The following is a 23,165-nucleotide window of genomic DNA, read 5'->3' on the forward strand; positions in this document are numbered from 1 at the left end:
AGGGCGGCCTTCTGCCGAGGAAAAAGGCCGTCAGCGTGACGATGAGAACAGAGCCACATCTGTAAAAAACTGTAAACAAGCCCCCTGCTCCGATAACATCAAACGCCTCTGTCACCGAATTAGGAATCACTGAAACGTGACTGTCAATGCGTCCACATTTCACCGCGAATGCCTTGTTTACTCTGTTATTAAAACCTCCTAACTGCAGCTGTCTCTTATTCATGCCCAAGTCTGCAGCAAGTCTGTCTCTGTGGGGTTTCAAAGACATCCATGGGTATCCAATACAGAACATCTAAGACATTTCGGGCCACAGTTTCGAAGTGTGAAGGACGACGAGAAGGACAAGAGAGAGCAGGCCTGACAGAGCTGCACTGTGATGCCCACCCAAGAACAGGGGCAAGGGATTTTTCGGGAGCTAGTGAGGCCGGTCCCCTCCTTGCTGCCGTTCCTTTCCGGAGTTCCAGCGGCGTGGAGGGAAGCCTGCCTCCCAGCCGCTCACTTGCTCTTGATCAACTACTTGTCACTTTACCTGCTGCCTGTCTGACGGTCTGGGGAAGGCAGGCCTGCACGGTCAGGAAGGTTCACTGCAACGAACAGAGAAGGCTTCTCATGTTCCCAAAGGTAACCTCATGATGCCCACTTCTTCCTTGCAGATCACTATTTGTGACTCCAGTTTAGCTTTATTCCTGTTTTAAACATAATTTGAAACCGTCAGGTCGTGTTCCTTCTTCACACATTTTGGAACTGTCCCTTAGATCCCAAGCCTCTCCTTGTCTTCGGCTTTACTAACTTCTTCATTGGGTTCTAGACTTACCCCGAATGCCTACCAGTTGATGCAGCATTTTTCGGGTGTGAATCCCAGCTTTGTCAACGGACCGGCTGACTGAGGTTGAAAGAGTTCCCCTCCGCCCTTCAGCTTCCCCATTTGTACATGGGATAGAAAATGGTAAGCTCACAAAGGGCTTGTCGGTAGAAAGTGGGGTGGCCTGTGAAGGGTTCGCACTCCACGTAACAGCAGCAGGGTAGCTCTGCTTCATTAATGACGACTATTGGTTTCTCTGGTGTAAGGTGACCCTGTGTGCTTCCAGATTTGCAAGTGACAGAGACAGCACCTCCGACGATGGCCCGGACATGTCGCACTCCTTTGCTCCTAGGCTGGACACCACGAAACAGTGTTTACTTCCTTTGTCCAGGTGATTAAAATATTCAGAAAATTAAATGAAATGTATCTGTGTAAAGGAATCACAAAATAGTGGGATGGGACTTTTCTTTGCAAGGCTGTTCGGGAGGATTCGCATATTTTTTGTGGATTCTTCTGTGCCCTGAATGGTCAGGGCAGCTCAGCTCTGGTGACTGCTGGCGAGGCAGGAGTTGGTGTGTGTGTGTGTGTGTGTGTGGGGAAGGTTGGCACCAGAGAGAAAAGCCCCCAAGTACCACCCCAACGCGTTTTATCGGTGCTGTAAAAATCAGCATAAACCTGGCCGCCACTCTCATCATTCCCCACCCGCCCCCCACACCCCAGGGGCAGCACAGCAGAGCACGGGCGGGAGGTCTTGCAGTGTCTGTCATTGTCCCCTCGGTGCCCCACTTGCCTGCGGAGCTCTGCTCATCCACAGGGAGGAAGCAGAGGCTGGCGACCTGCCGCCCTCCACACCGAAAAGGCAGCACGGACACTTTCACACTCCAGCTCAGTCTTGCTCTGTCTACGTCAACCCTATCATTTTCCCTCTTTCCCTTCCATGCTCTGGTAATGGAGGGGAAATGGAGGTGTTATCCTAAACCAAACAGTGGTTTCAATTCAAAAGATTTAGGGACTGTGACCTTCTACAGAGCCCACTGGGATAGGTCCCAGGTGAGGTTTTGCTGGTCCCGGTCTGACCAACAATGAGCTACGCTTTTGGACAAGAGAGGGTAGAGAGGGAAGGGGAAACGACCCTGGAAAAACAAGGGACAGAGTGGGCACCATCGCATCACAGGCATTCCTTTGAGGAACACACGCTGGGTCTACAGAAGGCCCCCCAATCTGCCAGCATTGATTACCACTCTAGCAAGGCCGGCTGCTTCTTAGAACTGGCGCCCACTCAGGTCAATTCAAGACAAACGGTGTCCCCTCCCATGTATGAGGTTAAATTAATTAGGTCATACCATGTGAGTAGCAAGTGAATCAGCCCTACTGTTTGGACTCAGAAGTTCTGGCACCTTCTATACAAACACAGTGGGAGGAGAGAAATCTGCATTGACTAACAGATGTGTGAGGCGGGCTCTTTTCCATTTTCATTTTCATAATTCAACACCTTTCCTAGACGTGGTATAAACTTTGGCCTCTACCTATCTCAGTAATTTTGATCAGTAATTTTAAGGTGTCCCCAAAGGACCAATAACGCGATGCCCTCAGGCCATTGCCTCGCACCCAGTGCGCTCACTCAGTTGTGCAGGAGAAGGCTGCACGCAGGAGAGGCCAAAAATAAAACCAGACAGCCCAGCTCTTGGAGGAGTCTCTTCACCTCACTCAGCCTCAGTTGCCTCCTGTGCAAAGTTAGGATATCACAACAGCCCCACCTTCAAACACCTGGAATTTAAAGTTAGTGCCCAGTGCCACAGTCAATTACAGACAAATATCATCCATTGTTGGTTCTTTTTGGAGCACAAATGAAATAGATGACTTACGCTTAGGGAGTGCATTTTATGTAAAACACGCATCTTTAAGTCCCGTAAGTCTAGGGCAGTCGTTCAACAGGAAGTTCACAATCTGAGAGACAGCAGGCCCTGAGATGCAGTGGGGGGCTCTGGGTCTATAGCTCTCGGCTCACTCTCACTCCGGGCATCTAATTGATTGAAATGTCAGGGAAAATTGCCTGAAACCTTAAACCCATGGTCTTCTCCTTCCTCCCACCCTCATCTTCTTCCTCACTCTCAGCCTCGTCCTTTTTTGAATTCCACCAGCCACTTGAATTCTCATTTGATGCTGCTCAACTAGAATACACGCCTCAAAAGATTGTTGCAAGAATTAAAGGAGGTAACGCATCCGTGGCAGCACGGAGGTGTTCCACTTACAGGTCTCTTCAGGAGTGAGGCTGGTGCACGTTGTGTCCCGGGCTGGCTGCCCAAAGCTGCTGTGTCTGCAGGATCCAATGCGGTTTTCACACCCAGGCTACCTCCACCCGGGCAGCTCCCGGGAAACACAACAGGCCATTCGTGCCAGTGAGCACTCCTCTACTTTCTAACGACCTGGCTAAGACTTCTTCCAGAAGTGCGCCCCAGCCAGAGGCTCTCACCTGATCCTCCTTCCTTCCTTTTCATTCTTACCCTCAAAGATGTAGACCAGCATTGTGGTGTTGTAGACCGCTCTGCCTAGTTTTAGGATTTGTATCTGGATCCCTCGTGGCTAAGGGCGAGAGACGACCTTTGGAATGCCAGCCGCAGGAGACAAAGCCTGTCTCTGGTAGCAAACGCTGCCTCAGTTCCTCTCCCTGCCCCCAGAGCTTGGTCGGAAGTCAGTGACGGGTAAGACCCCTCGCAGCGGGGGGCAACCTAAGCCAGACTCGATCACTTGGGAGGCCTTCATGGAAGGACTCAGGGGGGCTGCAACAAAGAGCAGTGGACTCTCGCCCCCCGGCTTTGACAAAGCCTGAGTCCCCATGTACTCTGGGAGAAGCGCTTCCTGGCTCTAATCCCCTTTCGCCTGAATACCTGTTGGGGAGAGGTGCAGTTCCCTGCCTTGCTAGAGTGTGTCCTGGGGAAAAATCTGGCACCACAAAGACTTCCTGATAAACCTGTGAAATCTACTCTGCTAAGAGTGCTTTCATTCATATGATAAGGGTCCGAGAGGAATTGAGTACTCTCCCAAAGTTTCTGCAACTCTCTTCCTGACAGACACTGACTCAGACTCTGAAACCCTCAGATTTCTTTGAAGTGTTATGTATGGTTTGATCCTTGCCGCCCTGTATTCCTGTGTATTACAACCCAGTAAAAGGCTATGGAAGAGGGCGCTCGGGGCCTTTTTCTCCTCGGAGAAGCTGGCCGATGCTGGCCTTTGTCTCCCCTGAGAAACTGGCCACAGCCCACTCCTCCTCCCCTAAGCAGATCTCAGCATGTCTCAGTCATCATTTATTCACACGTGTCCGTGGCACCGGGGGGACTCGTGGAGAAGTCACCCCACATTGTGGGGAAGGGTCTCCCAGGCATTTGTCTTTTACTTCTAGTTCTGCCGTGTCAGGTGCTTCCTAGGGGCCTGAACTGACACAGCATATAAAGTACTGGGCATAGAATGAAGGTTCTGGAAATGTTAGCCTTTATCGTTACAGTAATTACAATTTAATTAAACTAATGACTCTCCTACCAGAGGACCCCTTAGAAGCACCTGTTCCCATAATGATCTGATCCAAGAGTCCTCAGTGGAATCTTCGGCCTTGCCTGGCCAGTCCATTTCTCTGCCCCCTGGCACCATTCCCAGCAGATCATTTCTGCTTTTTCTAATGCTTCACTGTGCAGATGGGATTTCAAAAACACTGGAGGCTTTAGGCAAAACGTGGAAAACTTCAGAATTAGCTGGGAAAATGGGCGTCGAAGCCCTTCATCTTGGCAAGAACAAACACCCTGGTCCTGAGAGTCCCAAACAAGCAACAATAGAAGCCACGTTCATTAAAAGGAGCCTTTCCTGGGGAGCTGTGGCAAGTCGCCGTGGTCCAGGCAGTATGTCTGTCACTGCTGCCCATGGGACATACTTAGATCCAGAGTGGGGAAACGATGCAAAGGCAGTAAGGGGAAGACAGAAGGGTCCACGAAAACACCCGCCAGCCTGCAGCCCCAAAGCATGTCCGTTAGAGCACATGAAACACTTTTCAGTGCGAGGTTCCATCAACACTCCTGAGAACCCTGCTATGATGACGGCCATAAACCCCCTGCTTCTGAGATCTGAGTGGCTGGGTCCAATTCAGTGACCATGAACTTCATAGAAAAACTACCAACAATAATATAATCACTATGGGAAAGGTGTTATTGATGTCCTACTTATTGCAGCAAAGAAGCAACCGACAATCGACAGCAATCAGGTACTTAATAAAAACTGCTTTGGAGACACTGCTGCTGGAAAGGTCATCCTAGCTGGCACGCCGGACTCAGCCATCAGTCCCAGTGAAGCCCGCGGCTGTTCTTCTTGGAAGTGCTTCTTCCCTCAAAATAAAAACTCTGAGACTTTGGGCCCATCCAGAGGAAGAGGAACCCATTTTGATCCAAATACTCACATAAAAGCCATGAGTATGATGACCACCTAAGTAGACCCTGGCACATGCAGGGGTCAAGGGCAAGGTAGAAGAGAGGGGAGGAGAACCCCAGAGATGGCTACAGGTTTCACTCAGTTCACAAAGCCAACAGTGGGTCTCAGCACAGTTCTGTAACTGTAATTAGTGTGTTGCTAATAAAATAACCTAACAAAAGAAAGGGTCAACCCCATCACGACCCCACAGCCACCAACTTTGAGGAGCAAAGTTATATTTAGTTACTAGGGAAAACAACTGGGATTGTAATTACCTGTCTCTAATACAAATTACTCACTTGTGATTTCTATTCTAGGGAGATACCCTTTCTGTACCAGAAAAGCACTGGCTTGTGAACATGCCAGACCTGGGCCTGAGCACGGTTCTGATCCTTCCCTAGCTGTGTAGCCATGAGCAAGTTACTGCTCTCTCAGAAATCCAGTTTCCTCATTTGGAAAATAGGGATAAGAATAACTACCCAACAGGAATTTGGTGAGACAAAATACCATCATGTATGCGAGAGATCTTAACATCTTGTCCCAACAGATTTATTTAAAATCAATCATAATCATATCACATATGACAGATGCATAGCCCAGACTTCCCTATATTTATCTCTGGTCCTAAGAAATTAGAAGAGGTTGCTCTTTTTTTTACTATGGTTTTAAAAATCTCACTTTCACATTACAGAGTTTTGGCAGTATCATAAAAATACCACAGGAAGCCTGGGTAACTTCATCATCATAACAGCAAATATCTCATTATTAATTTCATTATTATATTCAGGACATTCTTCTAAATATATTACATGACTTAATTTAATCCTCAGAACTATCCTGTGAAGTAGGAACCACTATTCTCCCATGTCTCAGATCAGAACACCGAGGAACAGTGAAGTTTAATAACTTGCATAAGTCACAAGCACTCGATTCATATGGGCAGTTTGATTTCCAACCCTATGTTCTAACAAGTATGCCAAAGATGAGACTTCTGAAATGACCAGCAAAGGTCTTTTTTTTTTTTTTTTTACCTGGGGTGGGGGGTGTTTGCCATATAGTATATTCATATGGTTTTCTGAGCTGGTTTTATTTTATTAAAAACATTTTAAGTAATAATATTAGTAGCTAAAATTTTACCACTTGACGCTTTGAGCAAAAATTGAGTATACATTTTGCATGTCATCTGTTTGCAACCCTAGGCACAGAATGATGGCCCCACACTATTGTGATAACATTTGTCTCAGTTGTTTTGGACAGTGGCGCGGAAGCAAATGGAAACTGCATTTTAATTTGTGGTAGGAGGTGGTGGTGTGCACCAGAGTCCACTGGGGAAAACGCAGAAGTGGTATAAGGAAAGTGTTTTCATTTTGACAATCTGATTAGCCACCACCGGACTCTGCACTTTTCTCATGCCTTCGTTTTTCTCCTCATATATTTGTCTCTTATTTTCTCTCTCTCTCATCCTTTCTTTTTCTCTCCCTTCTCCTCTTTCTCTCATCCCTTTCTCTGCTTAGCCCCACGTCCACGCCGTGCTGGGTCCATTCTCCCTGCCTCTCTCTCCTTTTCTCATTTAGAACCCAGGAACATTTCTTATTTGTTTTGTTTATTCAACATTAAGATCTATCACGGAGTCTTCATTAAGTGGCCGAATGGATTATGTGCAATCTTCTTCCCACTACAAAAACAATCCTTCTGAATTAACGTTCCATGAACACAAGCGCTCCTTGATTGACTTTTATTCTACTAGTTTAATGGTTTCTAGTTAATAAAATATGTCAGTACCTTATGGAAGTTTAGGACTGAGAAGGTTAGTAGGCCATGGCCTAAGAAGAAAATAAAGTGTCTGAGCATGAACTGCCCAAGGCCGTCGGCTTTCTCCTCACACTCCTCTAGCTCTTCCCCTCCCCCACAGACACACAACAGAGAAATCACACGCTGGACTGTTTCTTGGCCTATGGCCCACGTGGGGCTTAGCCCTGCTGTGGTTAAAGAGACGTATGGAAGGGGCACACGCTCAGAGACCTCAGCGCTGCATGTCAGGATGGGCCCTCAGAGGCTAAAACTGGCCAGAACGATCATCTCCCAAGCCCGGGATCTCTGCACCTCATCCCCAGAACTAATTTGTGCAGAGACATGACTCACAAATCTGATTACCAGGCAGAAAGTATATTTTAAAAAATCCTCTTCTCCCTGCTACAGGGACACTTCATTGTTTATTCGAAGTTGTGTGTGTGTGTGGGGGGGCTCCTCAATGTACAACGTAGTGTGTTTCTCCCTGATTGATAAGTACTGGGGGCTGCAGCCCTTTCCCCACTGACATGGCCCAGGCCAGATTCTCAGAATTCCTTGGGGACCCTACCTGCCCCTGGATCCTGGAAACCAAGTCATCACGTGGAGCCTTTATAACAAATCCTAGTTCCCCCTGCCCCACTTCAGCTCATAAAACTTCCTTGATTCTCTCTGAGAAGCCGCAGCCCCGTCAGTACCCCGGACAGCCCCACCAGGCACCTGCTGGCTTGCTCTGTAATCAGGCTGGGAGCCCTCATCCTCCTCCGGTTCCTCCAGTCCCAAGGACACTGTTTCTGCTTCCTCCTCTTCCTCACCATCTTCAGAGCAGGAATCAAACGTGTCAGCATAATACTCCTCAGCGATGCGTGGGTCTTCCGGGATCCCTGAAACAAAGAATAAACAGAGTCATGGCCCACCAGTAGTTAACATTATGAGGCTAGGATCCCCTGTGTTTCCCCCTAGACCAATATTTTGTCTGTACTGACAGAGCTTCCATGGAGTGTAAAGCTGAATCTTAGCTTCTGAAAGCATCTGGTTTGGAAGTAATAAATACTCAGCAAAATGAAACCAGTGAGGGGAAGGACTCTATTTGCAACCACATTTTTCAGATGGAAGGATAAAACCAAAAAACAAGAAGAAATGATCCCCTTTCACATCTTTAGGCAGGGGTCCTCATTATGTTACAAATGAGGTCAGTTAGGAGCAAAAGTGGGATGAGATGCCTTGGCCGGGGCCCCTATTACACACACACACACACACAGTTTTTGCAGAGGTGGTTGTAGTGAGACAATGTCAGCACTCTTCCTGGGAATTTTTTTTTAAAAGAAAATGTTAGTGGTGAAACCAGGTAAGATAGATAGGATATACAGCAGTGGTATTCTGGGAAGCTAAAGAAAATGTTACGATTTTTCCCTAACAAGCTATGAAGGCTTTTGAGATGAAGGGCCCCACTTACTCGCATGCATACAGGGCACTTATTTAAAACCAAAAAGAAAAGAGAGAAAGAAGAGAAGATCACCCGCTAAACTGAAGCCAGGCTACCTGTGGTACTTGATGTAATATTATTACTAAGAATACAGTTGGTGCTTATAATGGTCTTCAGCCAAGAAAGACCAAGAAAGGATCACAAAAAAGCAGAGCGGCACCAGCTCCATGGTGCTAACGGGGGACTAGAAACAGAGAACAGTCTTGGGAGACGGGAGGAGGTTACATAAGGACCCCACAGCACATTAAGACTGTGGGCATTCTGGGCCTTGCACCATGTTACACGGACATAAATATAATGGTTCTCCAGAATTATAACACGCTGCGCTGTTCTCCATCCTCTCATTGCCGATTTTTGTCTAGTGGGTAAATAGAGGCAAGGTTTGAGTGTAGTTCTACCACCTCTTAGACAAGAACCCAGACAAGGGATTGAACTCACTGAGTTCCAATTTCTCCAGTAAAACTGCCATGAAGATAGTCCAGCAGTGTAGCTACCAAGGTTCAGTAATATGATTCTTATAGAAACATCTATATACAGAAATACCACAAATGTTCGCTTCATTTCCACATCAGTAAAAATGGACTTTTAACTAACTGATCCCAGAATCCTTTGAAAGTAAAATACTAGTGGCTGTAGAATTCCCTGACATTAAATACTTTAAAATCTTTTCTGTCTACAGTTTCCCGTAAAACATAAGAGGCAGTACTGTGGAATCAAAACTAGTTGGCTAAAAAGACAAAAATCACATATAGTCAAAACTGCCTTTGCCAATTCCTTAGAAAGGGGCATGTTGTGAATCTCATAATTTCTCCCAGTAACTCAAACACAGACTGTTTTCCCTCCAGATCACTGATTTTCAGCTCAGCACCAGATGAAATAGATGGTTTGTATTTGGGGGAGTGTTTTATAACATTCTTTATTTGACTCACACTTACAAAGACAAAAAGATCAGAGCAAGAGAAGTATATGAAAACTAAAATCCACCAAGAGGTCACTTTAGGTCCCAGTTTTTACCTCAAGCAGGGACATATGTTCATTGAATGGAAAGGCAGACAAAACCATACGACTTCCTACCTCTCCTCCTCCCCATTCTCCTCTCCTCGAGTTTCCGTGTCTCTTTCAGAGAGTCATCCATTCTCCCTCTGTCTGCGACAGTTGCTCATGCCTTTCCTCATTCATATTTTCTCCCTCTCACACTCCCTCTTTCGCTCTATTCTTCTCCCTCCTCCCCCAATTTAGGCAAGAATATCTGCTTTCAAACTTGACTATGATACAGTAAGAAATATCATTTACATTGTTGTACACAAAAATGTGCCTATATTTGTGTATTGTATGTAAATATTTTTACAGTTGATAAAACTTTCATGTGTCAAGATTTACCCATACTATATATCTGACACACCCTGGTATTTTGCATTCTATTCAATTTGTTTTTAAATGCCAATTGCAACTTGCTAAACTGATTTCTCACTGCACAATTCGAAAAACACCAATTTATAATGCTGTCTTTGGCACTAGAGAAAGAGAGAGAGAGAGAGAGACCTACCTTTAAATCAGGCCTCTACCATTATCTCCAAAACATGAAACTTTCTGCATTTTGGAATTCTTGTCTATAAAATGGGGATGATAGTACCTATCTCACAGAATCATTGTGAACAGAAAATAGTATAACGGATGCAAAGTGCTCTGTACATGGTAGGTTCCCAATAAATGTTAGTCACTAACATTTAACATAAAACCTTGCACTGTTCCTGTAATGTTCAACACCAGGAAGCAACGTAAATATTAAATCATCATAAGTAATATCAAGTTTGAATTTTTTAAATATATTTAAAATAGAATCACTTCTTAAAATCCACACAGTACCCAACTCACATGGGCAATAAGGAAGCCCTCCTTTCTCTGGTCTCCCTCATGCTGGCTCCCGAGGGCCCCCTGGGCATTTCACCGTCCGTTCCCCCACTGCCCTTCCTGTCCACCCGCTCCATCGAGGCTCCTGCCAGGCAGCCCAGAGGAAACCTCTACAGCAGGGATGCACAAACTAGTTCTGTTAAGTGCTGGATAGTATAAAGTTTAAGTTTGCAGGTTACACAGTCTCTGTGATAACTACTCAACTCTTTGTAGTCTGAAAGCAAACACAGACAGTACATAAACAAACGGGTGTGGCTGTGTCCCAATAAAAGCTGTGTTCACAAAGCAGGCAGTGGACCAGACCATGCAACTGCACAACACAGAGGAACCTTTCTCCTCCTGGAGCGCAGCCGCAGTCCCCTTCCCCCGCCCCCCCCCGGGATCCCCTCCCAGGAAGGAAGGAAAGTGCCTTTCTACCACAGTTGCCTGAGTCATGAACTTACTGGTATGAATCCATCTTCAGTTTTTCTTAAGCACCATCAACTTGGTGCAGCTCAGGAACTGGTTCATTTTCAAAGGGAAAAGTCAAAAGAAATGCAAGTGTGCTGGAACTGTGTTTATCCAGTAGTATGTTTTTTGTACGTGGGCCCAAGATGAAGCCTTTTTAGGTTAAGGCTCATTTCTCCTGTCGCTGAGTGGAAAAAGGTCTGTGATAAACAGCTTTAATTTCCTCACACCCAGAAGTCAGCCTGGTAACAGGCACACTGGAGCGGCAGTCCCGGTCCCTCCCCTGCACTGGGTAGGCAGTGACAGAGCGAGTTCGAGAAGTAACCCAATAATGGCTGCCTCAGCTTGGACACAGTGATTGCAGATCTGTGCTGGAGAAAAACAGAAGCAATCGCCCTGTTCTGGGAAAAGGGTGCTCTTTGTCACACCCTTTAATTCAGACCCAAATAAATCTCTTCCTATGAGGCTTAAGTGAGCATCCGGATCACCTGCAGCGCCTGTTAAAACCCAGAGCTGCTGATTCAGTGGGTCAGGAGGGAGGCCTGAAATGTGCATTTCTAACCATTTCCCAGGGGATGCTGCCGCTGCTGGTCTGCAGGCCCCACTCTGAAAAAGACTGCTCTGGTCCGGGAGTAGTTCAAATAAAAGTGCCATCGCCTGCTGTGTAGAGGTACTATAATAAAATACATGTGACAATGTAATATCTCTCCATCTTACAACCTTTGTATATTAGACAATAAAAAAACAAGTGAACTTTAGAAGAGTTTTCATTGTGCTATTAGCTGTTTCAACCACTCACAATCTCTATGGAGTTATAAAGGATTATTTTCATTGTACTGATGAGGAAGAACAAAGCTGTAAGCAAGTAGCCCAAAGTTACAACACTTTACAGTTTATAAAAGCATATTCATACTCATTATTCCATTTGATCAGTGTGGCAATTATTCAAATGAGGCCAGGACACATTTTTATCTCATTTTTCAGATAATGAAAGAGGCTCAGAAAGGACCAACCAAAGGTCACGTAGCTGCATGCTTGGTGGACACTGGACTAGAATGCAAATTGCCTGACTCCTGTCTCTTTTTGCCACTGAATTCGTGCTATTTTATGATTAGCTAGAAATTTTCATCTTTGCTAGTAAAACCATGCCACAGATAAAAGCTGTGATTATCTTCCCCTTAACTCTGAAAGATGTTGGGCCACAGACAGACTTCTGATTTACAAAATAGGAAAACTGAACTTTAGTCATCCTGGTGAGTTGTCTGCAGGGACCTGGGGACATTGAATGCCAGGGGACCTCACTGAGACTCGGCCAACTGTCACCACTCTCTACCTTAGATGTTCTCAAACGGGAGGACCACCAGGTGCCTCAGACTCTGCTCCAGCTGCAAGATACCCTGGATCTCCTTTTTATTTTATTTTTTAAAAGATTTTATTTACTTTAAATTTTTAGAGAGGGGAAGGGGAGGAAAAAGAGAGGGAGAGAAATGTCAATGTGTTGTTGCCTCTTGCGTGCCCCCTACTGGAGACCTGGCCCACAACCCAGGTATGTGCCCTGACTGGGAATTGAACCAGTGACCCTTTAGTTCACAGGCCTGCACACAATCCACTGAGCCACACCAGCCAGGGCTATGCTGGATCTCTTTACATATCTAATAATAGTGTCAGAATTGATTAACCCTTGTTGAGCTTGATGGCCAAATGACTTGGGAAACCCGACAGACTTACGTGCAGTATTATGACCCTTTTCCCAGGAAGTTGACAATACTCACAAGATACCTTTAAAAATTGTCTCACTCCATCCACTATATGGGGGAAAGAATCTCTTCGTAAAGACAGAATGCTCTTTATTTTAGCTGTGGTGGGGCAGGCTGGGTGTGAGTTGGGGGTTGGAGATGACCTTCTTTATTTTTCCTTTCTTTCCTAGCTTTCTGAAGGGGCGGATAGCTTTATGACACTGAACAAGGGCTATCATAAGAATAAACCAATTTATTGTTAGGTCTTGATGTGGCCTCTCCAAAGACCACGTTCTCTCTACCATTACAAATTAGGAGCGACGGTGCTCAGAATGACAATCATTTTATTACACTGACAAAGCAGATCTCAAAATTTCTTATCCTAAAAATGGCATTGCGGCTGTGAAAAAGACTGCCCTAATTCATTTTTTAAAGATTTTATTTATTTATTTTTAGTGAGAGGTGAAGGAAAGGAAAGAAACATCAATCGGTTGCCTCTTACACTCCCCCGCTGGGGTCCTGGCCCAAAATCCAAGCATGTGCCCTGACCAGCAATCACACCTGCAACCTTCCAGTTCACAGGCTGCTGCTCAGTCCACTGAACCACACCAGCCAACTTCCGTTCTTACATGTAGAGAAAACCTGTGATTAATATGCACCATGTTATGCACAATATTCTCAAGAAAACAGGGTTAAAAGACAATGCCTTCAGAAGGCACATACGTGTTGACGCTACGCTGAGCTGCCTCGGTTTCCCCATGGGGCTGCATCTTGTGTAAGATGGGGACAAATTAGGACACAAATCAGAGAAATTGAAGCCCAAGTTAACTGGTGATGTCTTTCTTTCTGAGAAAGACTGCCTGCCTCCAGGAGGGGTGATACAGAGTCGTGAGTAAGAGGAGAGCCTACAGGGTCAGACCAAGGTTCGCATGTGGCCTGGGGCAGGCTACTCCATTTCTTTAGTCACTGTTTTCTCATTTGTAAGCAGGCATAGTGAGTATTGATGGCCCACAGAAACTTCTTTGGCAGACAAACGCCAGCATCTGTGAATGTTGGTTGCTGCGTTAGTCAGCGAGGGCTGCCACGACAACATGTCACAGACTGGGCAGCTTGAACAACAGCAGTTTATTTTCTCATAGTCCGGAGGCTAGAAACCCGAGATCAAGTTGTTGACAGTTTTGATTTCTCCTTGGCTTGCAAGGGGTTGCCCCTCTACGCACTGGTGTCCTGGACTCCTCTGTGTCTTCGTCTCTTCTTCTTAGGACAGCAGTCGGGCTGGACGGGGGCTCATCCAGATAGCCTCACCTTAACTTAATCACCCCTTTAAAGGCTCTGTCTTTATCACATTCTGAGATAGTGGGGGTTAGGGCTTCGACAAATAGATTTCTGGGGATCACAATTTAGCTCATAACTGCTAACAAGGCACAGGTGCCTCCTTTACCACACAATTGCCCTCAGATCAAAGAATTGCCTTATTAAAGAAGTTATGTGTCACCTCTCCCTGACACACACTGGGCAGTCCTTGCCAGCAACTGACTGACTCCAGGTGGAACCAACTCTGTGGTGTCACTCATGCCCCAGAGGTCCCCATGAGATCAGGCTGGGGCTAGTCCCCGCCTGAGGCCACATCTGTGCTCAGCCCCTTCCACTGAGCTGCCCTGACTTACCCTCACCCCACTCAACCCAGGACCCCAAGACCTCATCCTCAGTACCACACGCAACAGGATAACCATCTCAGGCAGTGCTTCTGAAGACCCAAGCAAAGACTTAGGGGCAATAATAATAATACTCATAGCTACAATATTTTATCAAATATAAGTGACACTATGCAGTATGTAAACACTCCCTAAGTCACATGCCAGCAAGGTCACACATTTTTTTACATTATAAATTTAATCCTCTGGATTTTAAGAAAACAACAGAGCCCGCAGCTATGGGTACTCAATGTGAGTCATTTGTCAGATATCAGTCATCTCTCAGACAGCTAATTTTTTTATCTCATGAGGTCTAGTCTGCTGGCCCTAGCCAAAACCTTACAATGCTCATTGAGCAGTGTCCAGCACATAGCAGGTGCTCAATAAAAGACCACTATTACTACTTCAGCAGGTAGAAAGAATCAGTTTTCTTAATAGTTCCCATACCAACTCTAAGTATTTAGAAAAAGACCTGACAAGAATTCAGAGGATGGAAGTATGGTCCATTCTGCCAGAGACAAGAAGAGGGCTTTGGCCTTACTCTAGAAAAAGGTTGGGAAGGAGAGTGGGAGGGGTCGGAGCCAGTGAGCTGGTGGAAGGTCATGTGCTCTGTGAGATGTTAAACTCATCCGACACCGGGTTTAGTAAAAAAGCTGGGCTTGCTGCCTGAGCCAGTAAGTGCCAAATGGAGGCCACTGGCCTTCGTACATGAGATAGAGGGAGAGGGGAGCCTGTAGTGGCGATTACAAAGAAAACTCTAAACCAGCTGCAGTCGGAGCAAAGCTTCCCGAATCTCCCAGGGACGGGGCAGAATCCAAGCTTAAGGCTAGATTACACCACTGCTGAGATGTAAAAGCAGCATTTCCACATAAAGGACCAACAGCAGAACTGGAGAAAACACCCTTTGATAAGAGGCAACCTGTCCTTCAGCGAGAGAGCTGAATTCCCCCGAACAGATAAATCTCGTTCCTAAAACCCCAGCCTCCCATTCTCCTGGGCGCTAGGAAAGGTACCCAGTCTCTCACCTCTAACCACCTCTTCCCCTGAATTATTAGAAGAAAAGAACTGACTAAAATGCTTTTGGTTTGGAAAAGGCATTCTGTCAATTTCTAAACTTCAACATGTATTGGATTATATTTTTCTTTTCAGTTTTTAAAAGCCGCCTCTCCCCCACTGTGAACCGAGCAAACGGTGTATCAGAGCTGTGCCGTGAGTCACCAGCTGGGCCTAGAACATAGTTCTCACCAGGCCCCAGTTCCCAGCAGTCGTTAAGGTCGCTCATTGCAGCTCAGAAGGCTTAGTGGGAGAAGGGTAATCTCTAAGGACAGCGGCATGATTTCCCACATTGAGTCATCCCCTTTTACAGACACCATGGCCCCTACTCCATACTCCAAATGGCTGCTGCATCCTTATTTCATCAGAAAGAGCCCTATGGGAAACGATTGCAATTTTCAATCACCATAACATTCAGTGGTGCTGGTGGCTTGCAGCCATGTATTAGCTAAGGAACATTTTGAACCAACGTTCAGTCCAGGGAAAAAATATGGACAGCCCCCAGTGATATCAACCCACTCACACTCTGAGGGAGGAATGTCCAGTCCACCTATCTTCAACACGCGGCTCTTGTGATCACCTCCACCCTCCCGCCTCCACCACGTCTTGCACAGCTGTCACAAATCTTGCCTAAAGCACTCACCGTGTTACCCTCCCCCTTCAATGGCTCCCCTCTGCCAGTAACGCTGAGTACAAAATCTTCTGCCTAGCAGCCACGGCCTTTTATCGTCTGGCTGCAAACCCCTTTTCAGATCTGCCTCTTGCCAGTGAGGACAGTGGCTCAGTCAAAGCTGCGCACCCAAAGGGATTCTGACGGGGTGGCCTTGGGCTGGGTCCAGGCAGCGTCATTTTTCTGATGCTTTCTAGATGATTCTTTAGATGAGGAACTTGGCTTTTGTTACCTGGATGTTCTACATTATCCCCTGAATTCACTCTTACTTTCCAATTTCATTCCTCCAAAGAGCTCTCCTTCTAGAATCGTCTTGTCCAATATGGCAGCCACCAGATATACATGGCTTCTTAAATGAAATGACAATTAATTAAAAGGAAATAAAATGACCATTTCAGTTGCTCAGTCACACTAACCGCATCCCAAGTACTTGAAAGCCACCTGTGACAAGATCATAGGTCATTTCATCATCACAGAAAGTCCCGTTGGACAGCACTTTTATAGAGTGCCCTTCCTCTGTGTACCTAGCCCCACTGAGCTGCAGCCTTCAGTCTGAATTTGGCTAGATTTTTAAAAAGTCCTGGGACATAGATCACTTCACCTTTCTTCCCCCTCGTTCCTACCTGACCAGCACATCCTCCACCACCAACAATCCCCGCCCTTTGAAAGAGAAGGTGGAAGCACAGACCTTGGATATATGTCCTCACCACCTTGGTCTTAAACTTAACAAGGGAGAAGCAGCGACTTACCTCCACCCCAGCCTTGGGTCTCCTCTGCATGCCCCCCAGAACCCCTGCTCATCTGTGAGGTGCCTTTTCCTACTTTCTGCAACACAGTGTCTACAAGTAGAGCTTTCACAGGTGCCTAGCTCCTACTCCTCATCTCAGAGAAAGGCAGCTCATGGACCTCCCAGGTCCTCAGAGTAGAAAATGTTTTTTATGGCAGAGCCGGGCTCAAGTCCACTTATGAATGATATCACTAACGGTAGGTGAGACTCAACCTCAAATACAACCAATATGTTTACACATTTGGGGGTGGTGGGACAGCAGGTGCTTGGTTTTGCATTTTTCTGATGCATTCTTTTCTCACACAATAAGCTATAGGTAGTACAAGTACCATAACCTTTTCTAAACTAAACCCTCAAAACCAAGGCTAAAATTAGCTGTGTTGATTAGCTTAGCCTCCAGGATCACACGTGAGGCTGTGAAAAATAATTTCCTTAAAAATGTATATTCATGACCCTATCTGTCTGGAAGGCTAAATTAGGTACAGTACAGAGCCTTTTTAATACATAGGACAGCAGGTTCTGCTGTTTTTCTTCAGCTGCACCAAAGGTTCTCTCCCTACACAAACGCCCTAGAAGCGAGTTCCATGACCCATTCAGAAATAGATTCCCCTCGAGCTCTGGAGTTGGTGCTTTTAGCCCATGTGTCAAGATGATTCTCCCTTAGGCAAAACGATAATATTTCTCTGATTTTTTTTTGTTCTGGTTAGGAGAACGAAAGCCAAAAAAGGTAGGTAAAGGTTGTCATTTTCCCACTAAATTCAGAGAGATAAATACCAGCCAGGAAACCCATTCTCTCAAGGGACCTATGGGGAAACTAAACGAAGACTCTGAAGGAGCTGGTGCAGTAGTTGGATGCTTCATGTTCGGTGTTTGGCGGCAGAAGACCTCGAGTTGCCTGTGACTTTAGGCAACTGGCATAATTTCCCTGGGCTTTAGGTATCTCATCTGTAAAATGGGGGTGCTAACAACTTACCAGCCTAAAAACAGATCTCAGGTTACCTTCCTGCTCTAAGGCTTGCAAATGTGTGACACAGAGTAATGGACTAGACCCGTGCGTATAGGAAGCATCTGGGGAACTTGATGAAATGCACATCTGTCTCGTAGGGCTGGAGTGGGGCCTGAGAGTCTGCATTTCTGACATGCTTGAGGTGACCAAAATGCTGCTGTTCTACAAACCAGGAGAACAGCAAACTAGTCTCTTGAGCAGCAAGAGACTAGACCACTGCATTCTGTTCCTGGCCACCAACTACTTGACAAGAAGTGAGATTACAACCTGACTATAACAAAGCTGAAGGATTTAAATTGCCATAAAAATGAAACCTCTACCTTCTCCCTTATTTTTCTTGTGCTGTATTTCCTCATTAACACAGGCAGGACTATATTGGAACATATTTAGCAATTTGTTGGCAGAGAGAACACCTTGTGAGCCATATGGGATTGCCTCTCTGATGAACTCCTAGAGTTATAATTTCTCTTTTCCACCTCCACTCTCCTGGAAAAGATTTGTTTCCCATTGGCAGCACCCCTCTGTTCACTGAACAGCTGGAGGAAGTCAGGAAACTGCCAGAAGATGCTTGCTGGCCCTGAGACATTCTTAGCTCACCGACGTGAAACCGTAAGCATTTATAAAACAAAAAATATATTTTCCTCTTTTATCTAAGAAATTTTCATCCTATGTAGGATCATGCAGTTGGATGCATCTTCTCAACTTTGCCTTTTACATAATAAATACAAAGCAAGAAGTCTTTATAGCAGAGGGAAAAATCAAGGGATGCAGAGTGAGAACACCTGAGGTTCAGCACATCTTTCCTACACTGCTGTGTGACATCAGACATGTTCTCTAACTTTTCCAAGTCTCAACACTGCCCACCATAAAGCTCAGTTTAAAACATAAGCAAAACTCAGGGACATTTCGTCAAGACGGCAGCATAGGTAAACATGGCTCACCTCCTCGCACAATCACATTAAAATTACAACTAAATTATACAACAACCATCACTCAGAACAGGCATAAATCAAGTTGAATGGAAATCTGACAACTACGGTCTAACAACCATCCAGACTGGTAGGAGGGGTGCAGACACAGAACAGGCTGGTCCCACATCCACCTGTGGTAGATAAAAATTCCGAGGGATATCTCAGGAGCAAGGGGTCCCAGTCCCACACCAGGCCTCCCAACCTAAGGTTCCAGTGCCAGAAAAACAAGTCCCCACAATTTCTGGCTGCAAATACCAGAAAGGACTGAGTCAGTGGAAGAAACTTCCGGAGTCCCAAGCAGTTCCCTTTAAAGAACCCACACATGGCCTTATCTAGACTCACTCCCTCTGAGCTCCAGCCCTGGGGCAGCAGCTTGAAAGTCACCAGTGGCACACAGGGAGGATCTGAGGTGTCCAGTATCAAGGTGAGAGCTGGGGGACAGCTTTCTCCCACACAGAAAGGCAGGCAGAAGACTTCATCCTTTTTCTGAAACCTTCCTCCTCAGAGTCACAGAGCCAGCGGGCAGGTGCCATATCTGAGACTCCATAAACCGGGGTAACACTGCTTTGCCTTGTAGATCCCCTGAGACTTTGTCCTACCTAACTTATAGGACCACCCCAGCTGTTAACAGAGACTTTTTCATATCAATGGCTGGTCTTGGCTCATGTTTCACAATGTCCTAAATCCTCTCAAACAAGCAATACCAAGCCTCAGCGACACCGCAGTCCACAGATCTCTTGCTAAGTGGCTCCAGGCCCAGCATTAATAGCAGCCAGCCTAGATTCACAGGTTGGCTTTGCCTGGATATCTCCAAGCCCAGCACAGTCAGCGGCCATCTCAGATTGCTTTATAGCTCAGAGAGGGTGGCCCTGAAAGAAACACAGTTGGGGGCTGACCTTGGACTGAACCACCAGGGCAACCCTAGAGCCTGTACACATAGTGGACAGCTACAAACCATGTAGGAGCACCACCACCCTGTCCCTGCACAGCTGATCCTCCAGAGAGGGTGGAGGTTGGTGGTCAGTGATCACAGCCAGTCCTTGCAGCTGAATGGCCTGGGTAAACCCTCCCACTGTCTTGCCAACAGCAATCAAGGCTCAAATATAAGAGGAAGGTGTATGCAGCCCACACAAACTGTGCACCTCGAGTACCCAACTTGATAGGGGAGGCTGTGCCACTGTATCCTACAGGACACCTACTACATTAGGCCACTCTACCAAGATGGGGAATCATAGTAACTCTACTAATACGTAAAAACAAACACAGCGAGGCTGCCAAAATGAGGAGACAAAGAAACATAGCCCAAATGAAAGAACAGTTCAAAACTCCAGAAAAAGAATTGAACAAAATGGAGATAAGCAATCTATCAGATGCAGAGTTGAAAATACTGGCTATAAAGATGCTCAAGGAACTTAGTGAGGACCTCAATAGCACAAACAAGATCCAGTCAGAAACAAATGATTCACTAATTGAAATAAAGAACAATTCACAGGGAAACAGCAATTGAGTGGATGAAGCCAAGATCAAATCAATGATTTGGAACACAAGGAAGCAAAAAACAACCAATCAGAACAAAAAGAAGAAAAAGAATTAAAAAAAAATGAGGATAGTGTAAGCAGCCTATGGGACAACTTCAAGAGGTTTTAACATTCATATCATAGGGGTACCAGAAGGAGAACAGAAAAAGCAAGAGATCGGAAATTTATTTGAAAAAGTAATGAAAGAAAACATCCCTAATTTGGTAAAGGAAATAGACATGCAAGTCCAGGAAGCAGAGAGTCCCAAACAAGATGGATGCAAAGAGGGCCACTCCAAGACACACCATAATTAAAATGCCAAAGGTTAAAGATAGAGAATCTTAAAAGCAGCAAGAGAAAAGCAGAGAGTTACCTAGAAAGGGGTGCCCATAAGGCTGTCAGCTGATTTCTCAAAAGAAACTTTGCAGGCTAGAAGGGTTGGCAAGAAGTATTCAAAATCATGAATGGCAAGGACCTACAGCCAAGATTGCTCTGCCCAGCAAAGCTATCATTGAGAATCAAACGGTAGGTAAAGCGCTTCCCAGACAAGAAAAAATTAAAGGAATTCCTCATTGCCAAACCACTATTATATGAAATATTAAAGGGACTTACTTAAGAAAAAGAACATCAAAACTAAAAAAAATAAATGCATACCTACTAAAAACCGAATCTAAAAAACAAACTAAACAAACAAGAAGAACAGAGACAGAATCATGGATACAGGAAGCATTTTGATGGTTGCTGGATGGGACAGGGTGTGGGAAAGTGGGTGAGGAAGTGAGGGGATTAAGAAGTACAAACAGGTAGTTACAGAATAGCCATGGGATATAAAGTACAGTGTAGGAAATGGAGTAGCCAAAGAACTTACACGCATGACCCAAGGACATGAACAATGGTGTTGGGATGGCCTGAGGGAGTGGGAGGTGCTGAATGGAGGACAGCAAGGGGACAAAAATTGGGACAACTGTAATAGCATAATCAATAAAATATAATCTTAAAAAACATAAGCAAAATTCACAGTTAAAATAATCTGATAATTATTACCAAAATATTTTACTAGAGAAAAGATAAATTTATAAAAATATAACAATGCAAATGCGTAAATACTGTGTTGCTTCACCCAATAAAATCAAAACAATTATTTTAAACAATGGGAAGGGAAGGGAAGGGAAGGGAAGGGAAGGGAAGGGAAGGGAAGGGAAGGGAAGGGAAGGGAAGGGAAGGGAAGGGAAGGGAAGGGAAGGGAAAGGAAGGGAAGGGAAGGGAAGGGAAAGGTCTGACTTAATAGGATCCTATTGAAAAGCCCCTTAGGAAACTAATAGGATCTAATAAATCTTGACAATGAAGAAGTGCGTATATAGAAATGTAAATCTGGGCCCATGAGCGCCTTTGCTGTTTATTCACTTAGACCATGAAAATTGCGTTTATCCTATCAGTACATTACGTGCCTTTGTCAAATGAACCTAATTTGTCTCAGGCTATTCATCTAAAGAAAATTTTATATCCTCCTAAGAGAAAATTATAATATATTCATTGAAGAATAAAACTAGAGAAACTGAACTAGAGATAGCTATATGTGTAATTTATCAGTGTTGACAAAGAACAGTCCATCTAAAGATACGCTCTGAAATTCCACACCACCAGGGAAAAAGTATTTTGCCGTCACCATACCTCCCGGCGTCTGAAGGTTTCGTTTCCTTGGTGATGAAGGCTGAAAGTCAACCTGCTCTAAAGAGTTGATTACATTTGCTGATGCTACAGCTCTCCAAGGACTATTTTTCTGAAAAGTTGAAGAGTATCACAAAATAACTTATCAGACAATTTGCATCTTATTTGAGATTCCTCAGTGATGAACTGCTGTGCCTGGCCAGCACTGAAGCAAGGCTTTTGAGTGATTGATTTAGAAACTCCCAAACTACTCCCAAACTCTTTGGGGGGAAATATATAAGTTAATGAATGCACTTCACCACATAGTTATCCCCGCAGGATGGCTCTCAGTTTCAAGACCTTGCATCCACCTACTTAGCACATAAAATGATGTCAACTAAAGCATAAAAGTGCATCATCTAGTAAGATTGCAGATTTTTATGACCATTACAATAACACAGGCAACATTATTTCTGCTTATTAATGAGTTCCATAAAATTCAAATCGAGTAGAGTTTTTACCATAGAGAGCCCTATTCATAAAAGGCATTCCTGCTGCTTCATTATCCCTTTTTCCAGTTTATTAAAAATTGTTTAACAGGGCAGTACAAATGGAGAAATTATTCATGATATCCAGGAATATTTAATGCTAGTTCTTGCAGTATCTCATTTCATGCCTAGAAGAAGAGTTCCCAAAGAGTGGTCCCAGGACCCCTGAGAGTCCCTGAGAGCTTTTCAGGGCAGCCCAGATCTGAACTCCTTTCATAACAATGTGAGGATGGTACCTGCTTTTTCCACTTTCGTCCTCTCGTGGGGTGCAGGGAAGCTTCCCAGGCACTGTGTCATGCTGTATCATAACAGCCTAAAGGCAAAGCCGGTGTAAGAAACCGATTGCCTTCTATGAAGCCAATTATTTTTTAAAATTGTAAAAATGTCAAACAATGCTGCTCTTCTCGATATGTTTTAATTTTGGAAGATATAGTTCATTTTCATAATGTGCGATGTGGATGAACCTTGAGGACATCATGCTAAATGAAATAAGCCAGTCACACAAAGGCAAATACGCATGATTCCACTTAATGTGGTCTAAAATACTCAAATTCATAGAGCCAGAGAATGAAACGATGGTTGCCAAAGGCTGGGGGTGGTGGGCACTCACAAGGAGTTACTAATCAATGGGCAAAAAGCTGTAGTTCATC

At 45.1% G+C, this 23,165-nt stretch overlaps 1 protein-coding gene across 3 annotated transcripts in view; it reads right to left on the bottom strand.

Annotated features, from left to right (window-relative positions):
* The window catches only part of NEK11 (NIMA related kinase 11), a 215,089-nt gene that overhangs the window by 61,489 nt on the left and 130,435 nt on the right, over nucleotides 1-23,165 (bottom strand). For all 3 annotated transcript variants that reach the window (XM_053669392.1, XM_053669391.1, XM_053669393.1), the window contains one exon: nucleotides 7,763-7,926. In XM_053669392.1, the coding sequence (XP_053525367.1) occupies nucleotides 7,763-7,926 (164 nt within the window). The remainder of the gene's footprint in view (nucleotides 1-7,762; nucleotides 7,927-23,165) is intronic.

The sequence above is a fragment of the Artibeus jamaicensis genome, unplaced genomic scaffold, assembly GCF_021234435.1.
Source record: "Artibeus jamaicensis isolate MK-2021 breed Jamaican fruit bat unplaced genomic scaffold, CSHL_Jam_final contig_519, whole genome shotgun sequence".
Taxonomy (NCBI): domain Eukaryota; kingdom Metazoa; phylum Chordata; class Mammalia; order Chiroptera; family Phyllostomidae; genus Artibeus; species Artibeus jamaicensis.